The 21,173-nt window shown below is 40.9% G+C and overlaps 2 protein-coding genes across 2 annotated transcripts; one reads left to right on the top strand and one right to left on the bottom strand.

Annotated features, from left to right (window-relative positions):
* The first annotated feature begins 567 nt into the window (after nucleotides 1-567).
* On the top strand, nucleotides 568-7,669 carry znf710a (zinc finger protein 710a). Its single transcript, XM_056386942.1, has 5 exons — nucleotides 568-774; nucleotides 2,893-4,386; nucleotides 5,143-5,334; nucleotides 5,415-5,589; nucleotides 6,019-7,669. Exons 1-5 carry the CDS (start codon nucleotides 730-732, stop codon nucleotides 6,186-6,188), a joined length of 2,076 nt encoding a protein of 691 aa, XP_056242917.1. The 5' UTR covers nucleotides 568-729; the 3' UTR covers nucleotides 6,189-7,669.
* Nucleotides 7,670-7,886: 217 nt separating this feature from the next.
* On the bottom strand, nucleotides 7,887-20,052 carry idh2 (isocitrate dehydrogenase (NADP(+)) 2). Its single transcript, XM_056386943.1, has 11 exons — nucleotides 19,841-20,052; nucleotides 14,545-14,636; nucleotides 13,902-14,067; nucleotides 12,990-13,150; nucleotides 12,711-12,854; nucleotides 11,480-11,616; nucleotides 11,121-11,272; nucleotides 10,866-10,978; nucleotides 10,496-10,593; nucleotides 10,321-10,413; nucleotides 7,887-8,297 (listed from the first exon to the last, which is right to left on the bottom strand). Exons 1-11 carry the CDS (start codon nucleotides 19,956-19,958, stop codon nucleotides 8,213-8,215), a joined length of 1,359 nt encoding a protein of 452 aa, XP_056242918.1. The 5' UTR covers nucleotides 19,959-20,052; the 3' UTR covers nucleotides 7,887-8,212.
* Between the last annotated feature and the right edge of the window lie 1,121 nt (nucleotides 20,053-21,173).

Raw genomic sequence — 21,173 nt, 5'->3', positions numbered from 1 at the left:
ATTATCTGTCTGACTGTTTTGCTACTGACAGACGCACCTCCACCCATAGTCTCTCTGAGTGTTTGTGCATGTTGTGAAAGTGTGTACGTGCCTCTGAGTGTAGCTGCTTACATACATCTATATAAACATGTTTGTGTGTGCGTAAATTCACATATATCTGTCTGCACGCACAGAGAGGAACTACTGACTTGATTTTATAATTGTTTGTGCGTTTGAGCACACGCTCATGAAAAAAAAAGGAAATGCAAAGTATAAAGTGTGATCAAGAAAAGATAGAGCTTGTGTCTCTGTGTGCCTTAAAGAGAAATGTGTGTTGAAGGGTCATGCTAAATTGTATGTAGTGAGAAAGGGAGATAAGATGTGTGTGTGTGTTTGTAAGAGAAAAGAGGAGAGAAAGAGAAGTGAGATGGGAAGGAGAGGGTGGGAGGAAGAGAAAGAAATGGGGTGATGCTGTGTGTGTGTGTGTGTGTGTGTGTGTGTGTGTGTCTGTGTGTGTGTGTGTGTGTGTGTGTGTGTGTGTGTGTGTGTGTGTGTGTGTGTGTGTGTGTGTGTGTGTGTGTGTGTGTGTGTGTGTGTGTGTGGTGGGGTGGAGGGCTGGTGGAGGGGGGCAGGCACAGTCAGTTCTGATAACAGCAACAGTAGGAGGAGGATGAGCCGTGGGACCGCCCCACTCTCCCACAGATATAAATAGGAGGTGGATTTTTTTACTCCACTCATTTCTCCTGAAGGATGAGATCCCTGAAACACCTCAAACATCACTCCAGGAACAATGTGGTGAGTTTGAAAGCTAAAGATGCAGAAAGACGTGTTGCCATTAAGGGTTAGGGGTGTGTGTGTGTGTGTGTGTGTGTGTGTGTGTGTGTGTGTGTGTGTGTGTGTATGGGGGGGGGTGCTTAGTTGTTTTGCAGTTAGTTGGTGAGGTATTTACACTCATGTCTGTGCGTGAGTTTGAGGGGAAAGCCTGATTACTTTTCACATTCATATGAGTACCGCAGTGGGAACATCTTTTAAAAAAGATAAGAGTTGTGTTTCTGTCTCTGCCGCACGTTTTCTGCTGCCGCTCTAATTGTTTGTCCTTAGGTGTCTTTCAGTTGCAACTTTAAATGTGAAAGTACGGACTCTTGCAATTACTACCCTACCTTCCCTGTCTCCTTGTCATTTGTCTTTTTCTCTTTCATTTTGTCAGCCTTTCATTTTGCTGTGCTTTTTTCTTCTCTCTTCAGCTTCCCCTCCCTCCCTCCCTCCTTCCCCTCTTTCTCTCTCACTCACTCACTCACTCACTCTGTCTTTCTGTCTCTCTCCGGCCCCCCCCCGCACACCCCCCCCTCCCGCACACCCCCTCCCACTCCTTTTCCTTTCTCTCTTCCCTCCTCTCACATGCTCACTCAATCTCTCGTTCCCCTTCCCTCCCCTCCCTCTCCTCCCCTCTTTCTTTATCTTTCAGCCCCTCCATCTCATTTCTCTCTCCGTCTCCCTCCCTCCACTCCTCCCCCGCCCACAGCTCTTTCTCCTTCTCTCCATACCTCCCTCCCTCTCTTTTCTCTCTCTCACACACACACACACACACACACACACAGACACACACATACACGCTTTCAAATACACACCCAGTCTCTTTCCTTTTCTTTCTCACAAACACACAGTCTGTCTCTGTCTGACTACTTTAAAAGCAGTAATTATAAATGACGTGGTTATCAGGGCATCCAGGTCTACTCCCCTCTCCCAACACACACATACACACACACACACACTCACACATGTGCACACACATAGATACACACACACCTTTATTCCTGCAATATCACTATCTCCTCTTCCTTTTTCCCTTTTCTCCATCTACTCTTTTCTTTTCTCTTTGTATTCTGTCAGGAAAGGAGGCAGCTCTTGCTTGCATGGCACAGAGTGAAGACTAGTGTATAGTCTGAAAAGAAAGCAGGAGTGAGAGCTGTTCTCTATACATTTCATACCAGTTAGATTCACCTGAAACCAGTGGCCTACAAATACTCACTTCTCATTTACCACAGAGAGTCAGTTTGATCATACCACAATTTTTTCCTCACAGTTTCACTGTTCCGCTTTCACATGCGGCAGGGTAAACATGTGCATGTGGGTCTGAAACACTTCCGAACCATACAATTATGTTAGCAAGTCTTATGCATCGGTCTGGAATACAGAATGAGCTCGAAGCTCAATCGAATGTCTGTTATGGATATGAGACTGCCTGCTGGCATATATCATCTTGTTAAGGAAGCCCAGTGTGGCAGGCATTATGAAGTCGGCTACAGGGAGAGTCTCTGAGTGTAAAGCTGAGACACTTTGCTCCTCATGAATGGGACAGATAGCTCCAGTGATGAGCTGACTTTGGTCAGCCAGGCTGCCCCGGGACCCCACAGGAAGTGCTGAGGACAGTCCACGGAAGTCAACTTCCTGGCTGGACCTGCATCCCTTGTTGTGTTCTTTATTATTCTAAAGCCTGTCAAGGAAGGAAGTGGGGTGCTAACACAGATCTGCTTTATCTTCTAAATCTAATGTTCTGTGGATTCAGAGCAAAGAAAAAAGGCGTAGTCCGAATGCAGCTTTCACAGAGTTACCCTGAAAAAAATGATCTTAGTAGTCTCCTTGAGTCTTGGGAAAGAAGACTGTATAGCTTATAGTGTCAAAACTAAATAACATCAGCATTTCAATATTACGGCCACAGAAAACCTTTTGTTTGTATTAATAGGAACGTTACCAATATCATGAGGCTACAATGGGGAAATGGGGTTATATGAGGAAACATTGTGAAAGGCGGGTTTTGTAACAACGGAATAATAATAAAAAAAAAAAAAACTAAACACAGAGATATATTATTGCTTCTACTTTTTCTGACTTATGTTGTATGTTTTCTTCCAGGAGGAGGAGAGTAGCCGCTTGGTGCGTACCTACCCCAAGATGACTGAAGGCCAAGTGGATGTGGGCACGCAGACGGAGCCTGTGGTGGTGCTATCTCTGGCTCAGGCAGCTGTTCTTGGCCTCATCTCCCAGAATGAAATCTTTGGGGCCACCATTGCTCCTAATGGCTTCTACACTGGGGAGCCCAGAGAGTGCCCTCCTCCTCCACCTGAGGCAATGGAGTACGAGTACGCTGACCAGCTGATAGGGGCCAACGGGGACTACCTGGCTGAGCCTGCTGGGGAGCCGGAGCCCCAGCCCCACTGTAGTGAAAGAAGACGGCCCGGGCCCCGTGGGAGGACCAAAAGGCTCAGGAATGAAGGAGAATTAGAGGGTCATCCACACAAAGCTCCAAGTCCGCAGGCTCAGGTTAAAGGTGAAAGACTTGACACTGATACCCCTCCTTCCTGCATTCACATGAACAGCAGGCGTACTCCTGGCAAGTCGGAGGATCCACTCACCCAACAAGAGTCTCTGAAAGAAGAGCAGGCCTGCGGAAACTGTGTGTCATGTGTGAGAGATACACCCAGGCCACAGACAGACGGACAACCAGAACAGGAACAAGAGGAAAGCTCTCGTAGAGACAGAGAGAGGAAGGAAGAGGAGCTGGTGGTGGCGGAGGAAGAAGAGGAAGAAGCACTAAACCTTAAGACCGGCGGAGACACTGGCAGTCCTCTGGAGAGCCGATATTACGAGTCCAATGAGGTGGCCTATGAGTCGGCTGACATGCCCCTGCCAGGGGAGTATGAGGAGAACGGCCAGGCCATGCTGTGGTCAGACCCAGAGGGTCTTGCCAGGCGAATGCAGATTGACCGGCTGGACATCAACGTACAGATCGATGAATCTTACTGCGTAGATGTGGGAGAGGGTTTGAAACGCTGGAAGTGTCGCATGTGTGAGAAGTCCTACACATCCAAATACAACCTTGTCACTCATATCCTGGGCCATAACGGAATTAAGCCCCATGAATGTCTACACTGTGGAAAACTCTTCAAGCAGCCGAGCCACCTCCAGACTCACCTGCTCACCCACCAGGGAACCCGACCTCACAAGTGCACAGTTTGTGAGAAGGCCTTCACGCAGACCAGCCACCTGAAGAGGCACATGCTACAGCATTCTGACGTCAAGCCCTACAGCTGTCGCTTCTGCGGCCGTGGCTTCGCTTACCCCAGTGAGTTAAGGACCCACGAGAACAAACACGAGAATGGTCAGTGCCACGTCTGCACCCAGTGTGGTCTGGAGTTCCCGACCTACGCGCACCTGAAGCGCCACCTGACCAGCCATCAGGGCCCTACCACATACCAATGCACAGAGTGCCACAAGTCCTTCGCTTACCGCAGCCAGCTGCAGAACCACTTGATGAAGCACCAGAACGTGCGGCCCTACGTTTGCCCCGAGTGTGGCATGGAGTTTGTCCAGATCCACCACCTCCGACAACACGCTCTCACTCACAAGGTACTGGCAGCGCACGCCCTCACACTTAAGGTATTGAAACATGGTGATGTGCCTTTGTCTACAAATTTATATGATCAAAGCCAAACCAAAAGTGGACAGGCCTCATGCAACCATACAACATCACTAAACCTTTATTTAAAACACAGAAAAACAAATTCTAACCATATAAGGAATTTACGAAATGAGGGAAATATTTTAGCTTCTTTCACTCAGTCATCTGTATGAATCCTCATAGAAAAAAATGGAGGACATACTGCACACTTGCATCAGTCTTTTTTTCCAAAACCAGTTGCTTTGTAAACATAGTCATCAAAGGCCTTGAGTTGTTTTGTGTGGCTCAACCCCCCACTTGCATGTGTTTTGTGTTGTGTGACATTCGGAGAGCTACTTCCCTTTGTCTCATGGTTCACTCTGGTCTTTCTCTCCATTTCAATACAGTCTGTTTTATTCTATAGGAAAAAAACATTCCTTTTCAGGCATTTGCTTTTGTTTAATATTAAACTAAAAGAAACACAAAAAATGAAAGTTTATTCTTTCCTTTGTTAGACTTTTTCCACTCCATCTTTCAACACTTGGGGGGGCTAATGTAATCTACATGAGTTGGATCAAAAGCCAGAATGCAAATGCTGAAAACACACGCGACACACGGAAGCAACTTATGTTTCCTCCCTATGATTCATTATATATTTTCCTCTAAACCATATACTTAGCCAAATTAATTAGAAGAACCAAACAATTTATTTTGTTTCCCCCTAGGGTATGAAAGAATTCAAGTGTGACGTCTGTGCCAGAGAGTTCACCCTGTCTGCCAACCTGAAGAGACACATGTTGATCCATGCCAGTGTGAGGCCCTTCCAATGCCACGTCTGCTTCAAGACCTTTGTCCAGAAGCAGACTCTTAAAACACACATGATTGTCCACCTGCCGGTCAAGCCTTTCAAATGCAAGGTGAGTGAAGCAAGTGGACTTTTACATCAAGTCAAACTCGGTCCCATGGGGTTACTAACTGTTGTGCTCTTGTATGTCAGGTGTGCGGAAAGTCGTTCAACAGAATGTACAACCTCCTTGGCCACATGCATCTCCATGCCGGCAGCAAGCCCTTCAAGTGCCCTTACTGCACCAGCAAGTTCAACCTGAAGGGCAACCTTAGCCGACACATGAAGGTCAAACATGGCATCATGGATGCCTCAATAGATGGACAAGGTGAGTAGCTTCATCAGCTGTCCTTAATTACACTCTCTACTTTGAAATAGATGCAGCTACTTGATGATGAAATTTGAATTTGTTGATGATTTATGTGTGGCAAATTTCCTATTGGGACTTCTCAGTGGGTTTCATGTCGCATTATTGTCACTCAGTCTGTCCCTAATGCACTTTGACTCAGCATGTACTGTAATCTAGTGGCCAAGTGTTTTGATGTTTCTCTGTCACTCCCTCCCTGTGTGTTTAGTAAATATAGAAGTGCCTGGATTAGACATGCCTGTCTCTATCAGCGGAGACTGATACTGAGGCAGGGGAGGAGGGGCAATCTACTGGCTGTCCTCAGTGAGGCCGTGTGTCTTTAGGAGGGGCTCTGTAAGTGTTATTAAGGACAGAGTGGGTTCATGTTTGCGTCTTTGTTTCTTTCTTCAGAACCCCCCCAAGACACAGAAGGCCAAGAGGACTATGAGGAGGAGAGCTTTGAATTCAGTGAGCGAGAAAACCGGGCTAACAACAACAACACACCGGACATTGCTAAACTATCTCAAATGGAGTATTACAGCACCTATGGGAAGGGCACAGGGCGCTTCAGTACTGCATGAATTATTAAAATGACCCCAAATTGAATACAAGTGTGAACTAATGAAAACAGGATTCTTTTTTTGTTTTGTTTTTTGTTGATGTTGTTGTTAAAGGCATAGTGTTTGGGTTGTTCTTCAAGGACATGAAGAATCCCAGCAAACTGCACATTCATATGCACTGGAATCACTCGTAATGCTACAAAATTTGGAAATGTATACTTTTTACCTGATTACATATTTTTCACCTCTAAAACACTGCAAATCTACTGAATACATATATTATATTTGAGAAAATAAAGAAAAAATAGGAGCATTTAGGTAAAAAAAATTAAATAAATCTATATAAATACGTATATGTTGTCAGTTGCTAAAAAAACAGGAACATCATCTGAGCCTAATTTGGAAAAGCACATTTTTAGCTACAAGCATAAAAACATATGGTGATGTTATACTGCACTTACTCATTCAGACAATTGCAGTCCCTCTCAGGCTGCTGGGGTAAACTAAGGTGAAGGGTTAAAGAAGGGAACAAGTGTTACTCCTCTTTTCACTTGCCAAAGCTTTTCAAGTTGCAAAGGTTAACAATTCACTTTGATTTATACTGTGAAATTAAATTTGAGGTCTGAGAAACGATTGAAATTCCATTGGATTTGCAATCTGTGTTTTATTGTATATTATTGTACAGAATGTATCAGTCCTCTTGTATGTTGGCTGGTACTGTAATCAGTGCGTTGCACTGAGGACCACTGTGTCTACTTTTTAGGTTTCTGCATTAACAAGCATCACCCTGTATTGATCTCTAGTCTATGAATGTAATTGTTTCTGTGGAATGTTTTAAGATACTAATGAAAAGAAATTCAAAATACCCTTTTTGATGGATAGGACCCCTTTACCAAAGAATTGGATCAAATCTTGCAGCTATGGGCAATGTCAGTCTCTTTTCCTTGATGTTGTGTAGAGATGGTACATTGGATTTCTTGGGGTCCAGTCAAAGACCTCATGAAATTGCATTCAGGTTCCCCTCCCACCCATCTGTAGATCTCTTCAAAAGATTACCACAGAGAACGGACTGTGGTACAGCTTCTCTTTCAACAAACCTCACCATTTTCCCCTAAACACGTCTTCACAAGACTGCAGTATTTTTCAAAAGCAATGCAAACCCTGCATTCACATTGCAGTTGTTTTTTTTTTGTTTGTTTTTTTGAATGGATGAATCTCAACAAGAATTGTCCCAAAAAACTCGGACAGAAATATTAAGTGCCCCAGTGTGTCTGCGAGAGCGTGCCATCCATCATGCTGTACACTGGTCTCGAGTGATGAACGACAACCTCCCAACATGTGACAGGGCCATGGACCTCATGGAAAATGATTTGGGAAATGCTCAATATATTCAGTTTCCCAGTGCTTAGCTTTTCAAACTTGTAACCTGCAAACAAGGTATCCATTTGCAATGTTGATATAGCGCATTTATAATAAAAATGCTCATTTTTGTGCGTTTCTCAGCTTCTGTGTTCACTCATCGCTGTTTCAGTGATGATACAAAGGGGAAGATGTTCAGCTTCAATGGCTTTCTGTATTAGACATTAGTGTGGAGATAATGTGGATAGAAATGTTATGTACAATGTTGTGTACCAGACAATACTGTAAAATAATAAATTTATTTACCTTTAAAAAAATGGTTGCACTTTCATTGTTGTTCAAAGAGAAAAATACTAGTAATAAGTGAATCAAACAAGGGGTTTATTGGCAAATATGTTTGACACAGGCTTCAGTCCTGCCCAAGGCATTACACAGTACTGAATACAGTATTTCACATTACAAAAATAAAACCTTGTAAATAAGAGGACAGATTGTGAGGGAGGCATCAGGTGGAAGGACATCTCTCAACTGTTTAATAACCTAATAGAACACTAAATAATCCCATAGACAGTACTTTTTTTTCCTTCAGACAAAATGCAAGTGGATTTATTGACCTTTAAGTTAAAAATGAGGTACAAAAAACAGAAGAGTGACATTGCCATCTCCAGGCCAACTATATTCTTCCTTCACTTGCCGAGGGCTTTATCCAGATTTGTCTTGATGGCATCGAGGAAGTCTGTAGTATTGACGTAGTGCTCGTTCAGCTTGACACTGAGAAGATAAGACAGAGCAGATCAGAAATTTCAATGCTACGCTTGGGGAAACAAGACAATAAAACACAACAGCAATACAATTATTATTAAAAAAAAAAAAAAAAAAAAAAAGTATATATATATATATATATATATATATATATATATATATATATATATATTTTTTTTTTTTTATTAGGGTTTAGCATTGTTTAATGTTGCTGGTTAATAAAAGCATTATCATTACTAAAATATTAGCAACTTTATTAAACACAGTATGACTCGCTACTACAATTGTATCATTTTTAAACATAGCTGTCCTCCTGTATTTACGTGTCTCTAGTGTCCAGAGAATAACGCCTTCATCAACAAAAATAACATCCAATCATTGGCAGATGTGTAAGCTGCAATGTCTAATGGATGAAAAATTCTTGAAAGAAAAAAAGATAGAGACAGGGCAGCAACTAATAAATAATCTAGAAAAGATATCAGTCATGTGCAGGAACAAGTTGGTGAACAAGACAGCACATACAGTACCTTCACCAGGGCTGCCCAACCCTTAAGTAAGGGTTTAATAAAATGTTTTCAAAAAATGTTTCATCTGTACCTGGATCTAGATGGACAATCATGCAATACATGTGCAGTTTGTTCTTCTTCATTCATGTGAAAATGTTCATTTGAAATACGCAAAAATGCACTTTTGATGATGATATTAAGAATCCTCTAAAATCTCCTGGATCCACATTTTGAACTGCAACAAAAACACCAATCAATTTTTTCTTGGACCACGGCCTCACATTCCAAACTTCATTGATATCAGCGGTGTTTTTCAGATATTCAGCTAACAAACAAATTAACAGTAACAAAAACAGTACTTCTCTGGCAGGGGCATGAAACTTCTCAAACATGCTCAAAGATGAGGGCATGTTTGGGGCACGGTTTCAAGTTTCCAACCTGTATTACATGCTGGCAGATTAGAATCAGGGTAAGAAACACTCCGTCTTATGTAAGTGTTTCACGCTGATGGTGGTGGTCTAATCAAAGGGAATATTTTCATCTAAAGTTAAAAGAAGGAGATCTGCCTGTAAAAGCACTAATCATTATTTATTTTAAGTGCAATTATAGGCTTAATGTCCCAAAACATGAAGATGCTTCATGGACTAAACGATACATAATTCAAATTAGACCTGCAACTAATGATTATTTGCATTACTGATAAATCTACAAGTTATCTTCTCAAATTAATTGGTTTATAAAATGTCAGACTACAGTAAAAAAATAAAAAAATAAAAAATGCTCTTACATTTACAATTTTTCAGAGGCCAATGTCACATCGGCAAATTTTCTTGTTTTGTCTCACCAACAGTCCAAAACACAAAGATGTTCAACATACAGTTAGAAGCACATCCCCAAGTAAGAGGCTGAAACGATGGTTATGTTTGGTATTTTTGCTTTTTAAAAAAGCTTTTAGCTCCAGTTTAATCATATTCCCCATCATGGATTAAATGAAATATTGGACCTTCAATGTTCCTAATAATATCCTAATTTTCTACCGACTATGTCCAGTGCAAACAGAAACCTTATCTCCACAATAGTTTCCCTCATGCCTTTTATTCTACGTTTTTTAGGTGTGATGTTACATAGGTACCAAGAGTTTTCCACTCTTTATTTTTAGAGTTCTCTGGGGCCAGACCCTTCCTTACACCCTCAGACGCCTCCCAGGTAAAACATGGTTAGTTGTGTAACCATGCAGTACACCAAAGACATTTAAGTTTGTTATTTGATGCAATGATGACTCCATCCTAACTGAACTTGTTAAGGGTGTGCTTTCACGGACGTGCTGCATGACACCGAGTGGATTAAGATCCCTATTGGATATTTTCAGCACGTAGCTGAATCAATGAGGATGATCTGTAAACAAAACTAATGAATAGTGGCAAAAACTAGGTGTGTCTCATGAAATGACCATTGAGTGAACCATCATCATCACCATGATCTTTTTAAGTAGTAAAACTAAAGCGTTAACTGGGAAATAAACTTACTTGGAAAGGCCATGGATGCAGCCTGCGAGGTCCTTGGTCATTGTACCGCTCTCGACAGTCTCGACACAAACTCTCTCCAGTGTCTGGGAAAACCTGCAGACAAACAAAGACATTAAGAAAAGCCATGTCTCATCCAAGGGTCAGTATGTTTGCTATAATATTATACTTCTCTTACTTTATAAGGTCGGGATTGCCATCGAGTTTGCCACGATGCTCCAGGCCTCTGGTCCAGGCAAAAATGCTGGCAATGGGGTTGGTGCTGGTCGGCCTTCCCTGAAAGTAAAGTTGAGGACAATGTTAGCTTTTTAACTACAAGACAGGTATTCTTATAAATAATTCTGAATGCAGAGCATCAATTGTAATGCTAGTATTGGGCATCTATGGATACTTCTTACTCTCGATTTTCACCACATGATGGCAGTATAACTCCACAGATTGCATGGTGTGTTTGCTACGCCATAATTTGGCCTCTCACATTTTCTGTTTTGTTACCCAGCTGAGATGCTTTCCAATAGAGGACTGACAGAACTGTGATGGTTACTAACCTTCTGGTGCTCACGGTAGTGCCTGGTCACAGTGCCATGGGCAGCCTCAGCCTCAATAGTCTTGCCATCAGGGCACACGAGAACTGATGTCATCAGTCCCAGAGAGCCAAAACCTATAACGGGAAACACAAAATCCTGCTTTAGTGCAACCCACAACTGCTCAAAAACTGGCGAGTGCTTCAAGCACTTGTAGGTTTCACTATTTTGTGGGAACATAATTTCCGAAGAGGCAGAGGAGTTTTCCAAATATCTCACCCTGTGCAAGGATATCAGACTGAACATCTCCATCGTAGTTCTTGCAAGCCCACACAAAGGCTCCAGAAGACTTAAGCACTTGGGCGACCATATCATCAATAAGCCTGTGCTCATACCAGATCTTCAATTTGTCAAACTCAGGCTTGTAGTTCCTGTAGAAAGCAAATACAATCTAAAGCGACTTTTTTTCTTCGATTTTCAAAAATACTTAAATAAAGTGTATACATGTACAAAAACAAATACTATCGTGTTAATATGTCAACAAAAATATGAACAAAAAAAAATTAAAGTTTTAAATAAACTCATGAGTTTGTGAAGCCAAAAAGGGGACCAATCAAACCACGAGAGAGGACACTCACTTTTCAAAGATATCCTGAAAGATGTCTTTAAACCTGCCATCGTAGGCTTTAAGAATGGTGTTCTTTGTGCTCATGTACAGGGGCCACTTCTTGCCAATAGCATACTGGAAGCAGCTGTGTGCAAAGCCTGTAATAGACTGTTGGAAGAAAAATAAAAACTGTTCATGAATGCTGTAGGTTTTATCAGTAGTAAAGAGGTTAACAACCGTCCTCTTGACAAATTGAGAGTCACCTACTATGACCTCTGATGTTGTTAAATTAAACACACCCGCTCAGACGAAAGCAACCAAAACAGTAGCGAAGCAGGTTGAAAAGTGGTTAGTCTACTGCAGCAAGTGTTGTGTTAATTTTACAAAAAGCCTTAGGCAGAATTTAACAGCACTATCAGGTTATCTTCAAGCATGAAAAAGTAAATAAAAATAAAAAAAATAAAAAAAAATGAAGCTTAGGTATTGCAGTGTCATAGTAATGAGGGATTACAGCCTAAGTACCAACAATCCAAATAAACGTATGAATTAAAGGAGGTTTTTATGAATATTTTTAAAGCTTGTTGCTTTAAAAATGAAGAAAAGGTCCCACACACCGTTTGTAGCCTTTACCTACGGCACTTCATTTGCAGGGAGACATTTCAAATCTGACCGGCATCTTACTCAAGTATGTGGGACTTTTTGTTTTCTTTTATGCAGAGAGTGGTTTTTAAGACACAACATTTACATAGAGCACAGAAGGGGAATCTTTTGTCTTGAGGTGATAATAACTTAAAGTAATTTCTTATTGTTGACATAGAGCTCCACTGTTGTCAAAACACTATTAAAACACATCAATGAGCAACACGGTTGTGCTGGGCGACATGCTCCTGTTATTATGAAAATGGGCACTGCAGTTTATTTGGAGTTGATCGCACATACAGTACATTGCCATAATATTCACTAGTGCACAAATTCAATGGCAGCAAATGGGGTCAATAAATACACTATTTACTCCTGTTTTGCCCATTTTCTAAACCCGTTTTTAAAAATGAAAGTATTTATTCCTGACCCGTTTAACAACATTTACATCTGCAGTAGGAAAAAAATGGACCTGGGGATGGGAGCCACAGTCACGGTGGGGTAATCAAAAAGTATTCAGAGAGGGACTAACATGATGTTGCAGTTTGTTTTTATTTTATGGGAGTTGTTGACAACAACAACCATTGAGAGCATCTCCAACCTTCCATTAAATGTATTCTCACCTCATCCGTGTTGTACATGCCCATTCCACAGCCACCAGCAGGAAAGTCATAGACCTCCCATTCCTTGCCTGCACTTCCATCAGCAGGTGAGAAGATAATCTTGAATTTGCCGGGCTTGTCTACAACAAAGTCCGTTGCTCTGTACTGTTGAAAAAAGGCAACAAGTTTAATTAACCTTAAAAAATTGAAGGAAAAAAAACAACAAAAACAAACAAAAAAAAAAGCATTACATTATAAGCTGATTTGCTACATTTTCTTCAGCATTTAGAGGAGACTCACCTGATCACCAAAGGCATGTCTGCCGATGGTGATGGGCTGCGTCCAGCCTGGTACAAGCCGGGGAATGTTCTTGCAGATGATTGGCTCACGGAAGACGGTGCCACCCAGGATGTTCCTGATGGTTCCATTAGGGCTCTTCCACATCTTCTTCAGGCTGAACTCTATATATAAAAACATCCAAATTACTTTAAGAAATATGCTGGGGATTAGAAACCAACACAGGCATCAGTTCATCTAGAGCTGCACTGCCAATCAAATGTTTTTCCATCATCCTACATTTAACTATGCAGCATGCTCACCGTACAGCTGCTGTTAGTTTGCACATTGAAGAAGGGCATTTGACTAAAACATCTGTTCATTAATCAATCAATTAACTGGAGTGGCAGACTGGGCTTTTTAGCAATTGTAACCTCTCAGTAAAAAATTGTAGTAAAGCAGCAACCTCCTTATGTTTTGATGTCTGTTGTAGTGAGCCTTGTGTAGAAACCAACAAACCCTTTTCACTGAACATGCCATTGATATTCCTTTCTGCATAAGCATGCTAAGCTTTTTTTCCCCAATTAATCAAGAGTTCTTCCCACTTTCCAGAGACCTTTTTGATAGTGTATTTTTTCATGTAAATATCTTGTATTTTCTCTGCTGTTAAACTATTCTCTGCCTCAGTCTTTGTATTTAAGGGCTTGAAATGCAAAACGCTAATGGGACTCAATTACAGCTTTACAGAAGTTCAACCAGTTCAACTTACTGCGAGTACACACAAAATGTTACCATCTACTGTAAGACAAATACACTTTGTGTAGTCCCCTACACTGTCTTCCAAAACTTTTGACTGGCAGTGAATATTAATTCCTATCTGGCAGCAAGCCAAGGGGTGCAAGTCTAAACTACTCAAACTAGAATAGGATAATAAACCTTCCACTCTGGCTTCATCGGGTGTGATGGTGGCACATTTAACCGCCACATGGTACTTCTTAGTAGCCAGGGCAGAGTCGATGGTGACTTGGTCATCAGTCTGGTCACGGTAAGGCAGACCCAGGTCATAATACTTCAGCTCAACAGCAACATTGGAAAGGATGAGCTAAACAAACAAAACAAATATAAAAGAATTAGCATCTACAGCTTTATCTAACTACAGGAGTACACTGTTTTGCCGTTAAAAGAACCATTTCCAGTAATTTTTTTCTTCTGGGACTAAAAAATAAAAAATAAAAACCTGTCATGCAATGCATTCTGGGATCATTAACAGGAAATACTTGTCATCATAAATGTCAGAAAACATTCAAAGATTTTATCTCATGCTTCTCCACGTTTTCTTGCTGAGCCAACACACCATCTGCTCTCTCCCAGAGGCAATCAGCCAGTGACTGAATGAAACATCACAAAAGCTCCTCCCCTGCATCATACATACATAATCTTCCACATGACCCTCCCCTCACTACCACGTGTTAGTCTGTGATAAAAAAAATAGAGTCAGCCAGCGTGGGCTTTCCCTCCTCTGAGAGTCACACCAGTGTTTGTGTGTTTACCCATCCACCCCTGAACGCCACTTCATCACCTTTTCTTTGATGAACTCCCAGATGATCCTGGTCATCTCGTCTCCGTCCATCTCCACCACGGGCTGGGCCACTTTGATGCGTTTGTCGGCATCTGTCCATCATACATACAGAGGGGTTTGAGTATACCTGACTTTCCATTCACAACAAAATGCTTATTTATTCTAGGGTTAAAGACTCCTGAGCAACAATTATAAACACAGGAAACTACATTGATTGGAAAAAAAGAGATCCTGTTTTCATGCTATCTGCAGAGGACAGGCAGCATTTTCCATTTCCTGTTTCCCATTGCCTGATAATATCTGTGTCTCAGAAATAACCTGCAACAAACAATTAATCCTATTATCCATTAATCTGCCCATTATTTTCTCGGCGCAGATGCTACGTGCACCCATAGCCAACAATGCTATTTGCACCCAGGATGAATAGCCAATATGGCTATTTACACCTGGGTTTTAGCCTCTCCTGGTTCACTTGAATGAGTCACACAGAGAGGTTCTGGTAGAAAGGCTTTCTAATGTTGTTAAAAGGTCTATTTTAACCCGAGTCCCGATCTTTTCCTTAACCTAACCAAGTAGATGTGTTGCCTAAACCTAACCAAACACCAATTGAAAACTCAATATAATAATCGCCTGACTTCCTAAAAAAATTCTGTTAAAGTTTTTGATAAGCGCCTGATAGTGGCAGATGTTTAGAACATTACCCGATATACGGCGCTTGCTTTCTTTAGACTGACTTATCAATTCTGAGTGTCTAACCAAAATGCATTGTTTATGTCTTCCTCATAAAACATTTGCAAAGCCAATTTTTGAAAGTAAATTTTTTCCTGCTGTCTAATTCTGGGTTCATGAAATAATGGCACTATCAATTGAGTGCATGCATGTGATCCAAAAAAAAAAATTTTTTTTAAAAATCAGGACCTGCTAACTATAACACTGCTTTATGGTGGGATTAGTTGACAAAAACTCCACAGGATACCTTTAATCTGTTGCAACCCTAATTATAAATTACACCCGGCAAATCCGAAAATACCAATTCAAGGTCTATAGTTACATCTTTGCTTAGATGATTAGTGATTTTACTCTTTATATTCAATCCATGGTTTTACTCCAAAGACCATAAATACCAGTTACAGGAAAAAAAACAACAAAAAAACCCCACCTTTTTTCAAAACTCATACATTACTACATGTTTAAAAAAAAAAACAATCCCCAAGTTAGTGTTGTAAAACACATCTAATTTTAACTTTAATAACAATTAGTGTGCTTTTTTACTTCAAGCCAACAATGACTTTTGAGAGTGATCGCTTAACTTCTTTGGTTTCCTATTGCATCAACGTAAATTAGTATCACTAATCATATCTGCTCTCATTCTGCTCCGAGTGCGAGTGTCCTGCCAGCAGGATCATTTTGGTGAATAGAAAAGTACAGGGGGAGGTGCTGCGGATCAAGTGACTCTCAGATTTCCCTGCCAAGTTAATGCTCCCCCACCGCTACCAAAGCCTTCCCACAATACTGCAAGTAAAAATAAGGTGTCGAGTTTTCCTTACAGTTAAGACTTTTAAATTTAATAAAAATCAAAAATCCACGTGGGTTTGTGAAGACTTTTGACCTAGTTGGGATTAAGAAGCCTTGGCAGCACCTGTCAAAACAGCTCGCACTCTATTCGACACATGAGCCCTGCAGACCACATATACACTGTGACCATGAGGCACTGAAAATAACCTCATAGCAAGGAGTAAATTGTGACCTTTATGTTACAATTATGTTACGCATAAAACAGACAAAGAAATAAAAGCAAAATTAACATCTCAGTGTTATTGGTCAGAGTGAACATTACATGCTCCTTAATTGGCTCAAAAGTCACCATCTGAGCCTTGTTAAGAAACTTTGTCACATGATCTACTGTGCCAAATGACAGAGGAAACTATGACAATCATTTTGTCTGGATTTTTATTTTGTTCCTCTGAGATGACTGAATTTACTCCACTGGGAATAGAAACCAGAGACCACTGTCCCTAATTTTACATTAATTGTATAGAGATTCTGTCATCAGAGGTGAAATGATAAGTGAAGAACTAATAAGAAAATGAACATACACTGTTTTCATAATTTCGTAACTCATAGTTACATCTCTTCTGTTGTAATGATGTGCTGATTTCCTTTGTGAAATCTTTTGTATTGTTGGTTGGACCACCAATTTGAAGAACCTTTAGAAATATCAGGGGCATTTCTCTCCATTTCATAAACCAACTGAGTAACTGAGAAAGTAGTTGACAGATTAATCCATAAAAAATAAATTTAAAAAATCCCTAGCTGCTGCCCTATTCCTCATCAAGAGGTACTGAGGATTGAAAGCAGTCAAACTGTGACTAGAAATCAACTTTTTCAAAACTAGTACAGGTCATACAGTTTATGGTGTTTATGCGCTTGGCAGTAGAAATATTAATTGTTATTATCAGGAAAAAAAACATCTCATGAGCAGAGGTTGTGGACTGGATTTCTGTAGATTCAGTAACAACATTTTGTCCGTCTTTATCTACTACGGGAACAGCTGAGTCTCTGCCTCAGTGCATCATGGGCGAGTAATAATTTCTTATTCCTCTAACCTAAATCTGCTAAAACAGGACTCTACTATCACAGTGCAGGGGGGATGGGGAGCGCAGGAGGGAGCTGAGTAGGTTATGTAACTTTGGAGCGTATCAACAAATGCTGGACGCTGAAGGGCAAGCTGAAACAAAAGTCATGTGGGCCTGCCTGCCACATCATTTGCACATGCATTGGGGATAAGTTTGCAAGATTTTTTTCCTTGTTGCACTGGAGCTTGAGACGAAGCTAGACAGTAGTAGAAATAAGCAACCAACCAGGTATAATTTGGTACATCTAAAGCATTGCACAGGAGATCATACTACAATCCAAAGCTTAGCAGTGGTGGTTTTGACAGGAATATTCAAACAATATACTGCAAATGGAAAAACAGCAAATGGAAAAACAGACGAGTAAGCAAATAGTTTTAGTCTATAGACTTGATTTGGACATTCAAAATGTTTTTATACTGGTGGCAATATGATGCCTTGGTTCAGTAGTCATAGCAAACACTTTTTATACCCTAATTTGAGTATAAAAACTCTGAAACCCTTGCCATAACTCAATTGGCTGTATAAGAATTAACCTGAAATTTATTGCCAACTTTCAGTATTTAGCAGTTTTAAATACCCTGTCTGTAGCACAGGGCACTTACAACTAATTTTAAATGGAACTGTGATGGATTCTGAGGTTTTTACTATGAGTCAATATTACCTGTGCACCACACATTAGTGGCAAGTAGTCAAAGGCAATCTAAAACAATGTGTGCCTTGACAATATGACCTGAATAACCTCTGGTTATGTGTCCTCTGTGGTTAACTTTCAACTCAGACAGGCCTTAAACCCTTTCAGTTTTAATCTTACACCAAGAAAAGTCATTCACAAGTTATACAAAATGACTAAAATGTGGCAGGCAAGAATGAAGACATTTGTAAGAAGGTTAGTTAATTAACTATTCAACTGAAGACAGACAAAAGAAAATGCAAGGCTTTGAAGTTTGTTGATTAAAGTTGGGGACTGACAGCAACATTACACCTTTCATCTCTGTAAATCCACAGCCAAGAAACAGCATGTTGGCCAATTTTACGAGCAGTGTGAAATTTAAAAGGGCATGTAATTGCAGCAAAGGACTGCCGGCAAAGACAATGCAACTTGTGACTGCAATAAAAAGGAAGCAATCAACCGGGTCAATCTTCTATTCCTGGTCTGGAAAAACATCTTATTTAGTCTCAAAGACTGGAATAGGATTTCCATCCTAGATGATTCTGAATGAAACACTTGAATGGATGTTTTCACATATTTCACACCTATTGCAAGTATCTACAGGATTGTTTTTCACTGTGTTTTAGAGCAGTGCACTTCACTTAAAGAGCATGAGTTGTTTTATCTACCTGAGACATTCCTGTGCAACTATCATTCCCCACAGACAGGTAGGTACACTTCAAAGCTCAAATGACATATTGGTTCAATCACACCGAGCCTAAGCGCCCTTCAACTGACCCACTGCTTTATCAACACAAACTGTTAGTACTAGTATGCTTTGCATAGAGACTTGTATCTGCAATACCAGAGCTTAAAGTTGCAAATTCATGCTGTATGAATTCTTTTAGAAATGTCTGCACAGCCCACGTGATAAATCTGGATCCCTGCTCCAAATGAAAGACAAAAAAAGCAACAGATTTAGGTTGGTCTCCTAGCAATAGTTTGAAAAGAAAAAAGGAAAAAGTGAAATTTGTAGACCTTTACAACACATAAAAGTAACAAGCCACACAGTGTTTTACAGTTAAATGCTAGGGTCAGATGTGGTAAAATATGCGGCTCCTAGCAATAGTCTGGATGTAACCCAGATGGAAAATATTATGTAGGACAGATCGAGCACTGGCAGCCATTGCTCTCTATAGTGGAGTCTCGTATGCTGTGGCTGACCTTGGAAAAAGTTTTTCCAAGTCAAAAGTTGCACTAATAAGCTGGAGGCTGAGGAGCAACTCATAATTTTCGACTTAGACACCTGTTTTGACTTGTTTTTTAACGATGGTTAAAAGTATATTCTGCCTCAGTGACGGGCGATGACATTTCCGCACATACAGCAAAAAAAAAAGGGAAGATTCATTTGATTCATCTGCTGCTGCTTCTTGCAAAAGCGAAAGTCTCCTTGACTTATTTGTTTCTTATCGCGGCACAGTGGAGAGAAAACTTTCCCTATCACACTTATGTTGTCAGTGGGTTTTATTCAGTCAATGGTTCATTCATTTTTATCAACACATATCTTCACTTTGCCACAGGCTGTTCCTCAAAGTTTGGTTCGGGAAGACAAAGACCGCTGTCCCCGGCCGGACGTTTCGCTGTCTCAACCCCTATCTCTGTCGACGTTTACGGGCGCCTCATTGTTTTAACAACCCGCACTTAACCAACCACACTACAAACATTACCAGAGCACCGTTGCCCCTGAGCTCAAAAAACCAATTAAAGCTGTTAACAGCATCACAGTTGGCTAGCAGCGCACACAGGTCGGCTAGCATGGCTGCGTTAGCTCGGCGCCACTGGCTTCAAACGGACGGTTGATTCTGTCACTCTATTACTAAGACAATATTACACCAGTTTGCCTAATTTAACTAGAGGCATACTGAAAAGCGCCATCTTAACACATAGGTAGCAGTTAACCGTCAACATCATGATGCTGAAGATGACCCCTGTTATCTCTATCTTCACTCACAGTTTCTTTGTTGCAAAGTCTGGCAGTTTGCAGCCGGCGCAAGCACCGCGGGGTTTCTGGAAAAGGCAGCACCAGCAGACCTCGAAAGAGAGCTGAGGACTTTCAAGTATCCAGCCATGTCTCTGCGGCCGAAGTCACTTTACGGTGAAACACTCGACGAAACTCAGAGGGAAGAGAGGGCAAACCGTTCCGAGGCTCCCTGCAATATAGTGAGCTGCAGCAACAGCACCGCCCTTCTGCCCCCTCCCCGACGGGACACGCTGAGGTCTACGTCAGAGCCACTCAGACCCTGAGGAGGGGACTGAACTAACACTGCGAACAGCTTTCCCTTTACAGTCTAGACAACAGAGAAAGTCCTGAGCTGCCTGACCCCTAAGCTTCTTAAGTCAGGACGACCCCAGGCCACAGTCACCATCTGCCATCACCAGAGTTTATACATTAAATGTAGGTTCTTGATTTCTTCCCTCACAATCCCAATGCTCCCACATACTGTAGAAGTGACTGTAAAGATAAGGTACATTGGTTCCCTCAGTATAGGTTTAAAAATAACATAACATAATAAATACATAATAACAATAATGTGCAATAAATATTGGACAGCTTAAAGGGACACTCCAGCGATTAAGTATACCATATCTATACAGTTGTGGGACTGACAAGGGAATTTCTTTTTAAGATCATCAAAATCGATGCAATAGAAGCAGAGATTCCCTGACTTTTAGTCTTATTATAGGTCGAGCCCCCAAAACTCTGGACCCTACATTTCCAACAATGTACATCAGTAGCATCATTTGTTGACTCCTGGAAAATGTTCATGTCTTTCAAACTCCACACCCCTAGTTTGTCATGCAGTCTCTCTGTTGTAAATTTGAAAATCCCTATGCAAGCCCATTCCCAAATAACCCTGGTGACATCAACAAGGTTATTTTTCAAACTTTGGGAAACTTCCTCCGGAGCCATAGAGGACATTGTTTAACTGTATTCACAAGCTGAGTAGTAAGCATATCTCTGTCAAATAATCTTAACAGTAAAATCACTGACATGCCCCTTTAAAAGGGTGTCCTTAAAAGCCCCTTTAAAAGCTGACCAACACCTTGCCTGTCTGACTTTGTGACTCTCAAGTTTGTGTTTGTAGAAATATTATGATTCTATTTTTTGAAAATTATGATAACAATGATGATAAAATAAATAACATTCATAATAATTTCATTATCACATGACTGTGCCATCTCCGCAGACATTCAAGATAAATGGGATGTTATTGATTCAGCCCTATAATTTATTCTGTAAACTAAATGCAAAGATGTGAGTGGCAAGAATAGGGACTAAAAAC

This window comes from Seriola aureovittata, chromosome 10 (assembly GCF_021018895.1).
Source record: "Seriola aureovittata isolate HTS-2021-v1 ecotype China chromosome 10, ASM2101889v1, whole genome shotgun sequence".
Taxonomy (NCBI): domain Eukaryota; kingdom Metazoa; phylum Chordata; class Actinopteri; order Carangiformes; family Carangidae; genus Seriola; species Seriola aureovittata.
This window is presented reverse-complemented; position numbering and strand designations above follow the sequence as displayed.

Excerpts from the sequence above, each read along its gene's own strand:
- znf710a (XM_056386942.1), top strand. The coding sequence starts at position 730 with ATGAGATCCCTGAAACACCTCAAACATCACTCCAGGAACAATGTG. Across the intron at positions 775-2,892 it reads ATCACTCCAGGAACAATGTG|GAGGAGGAGAGTAGCCGCTT; the intron begins GTGAGTTTGAAA and ends GTTTTCTTCCAG. Across the intron at positions 5,335-5,414 it reads TCAAGCCTTTCAAATGCAAG|GTGTGCGGAAAGTCGTTCAA; the intron begins GTGAGTGAAGCA and ends CTTGTATGTCAG.
- idh2 (XM_056386943.1), bottom strand. The coding sequence starts at position 19,958 with ATGGCTGGATACTTGAAAGTCCTCAGCTCTCTTTCGAGGTCTGCTGGT. Across the intron at positions 14,068-14,544 it reads GGGAGTTCATCAAAGAAAAG|CTCATCCTTTCCAATGTTGC; the intron begins GTGATGAAGTGG and ends TTGTTTGTTTAG. Across the intron at positions 10,979-11,120 it reads GTCTGATATCCTTGCACAGG|GTTTTGGCTCTCTGGGACTG; the intron begins GTGAGATATTTG and ends TTCCCGTTATAG.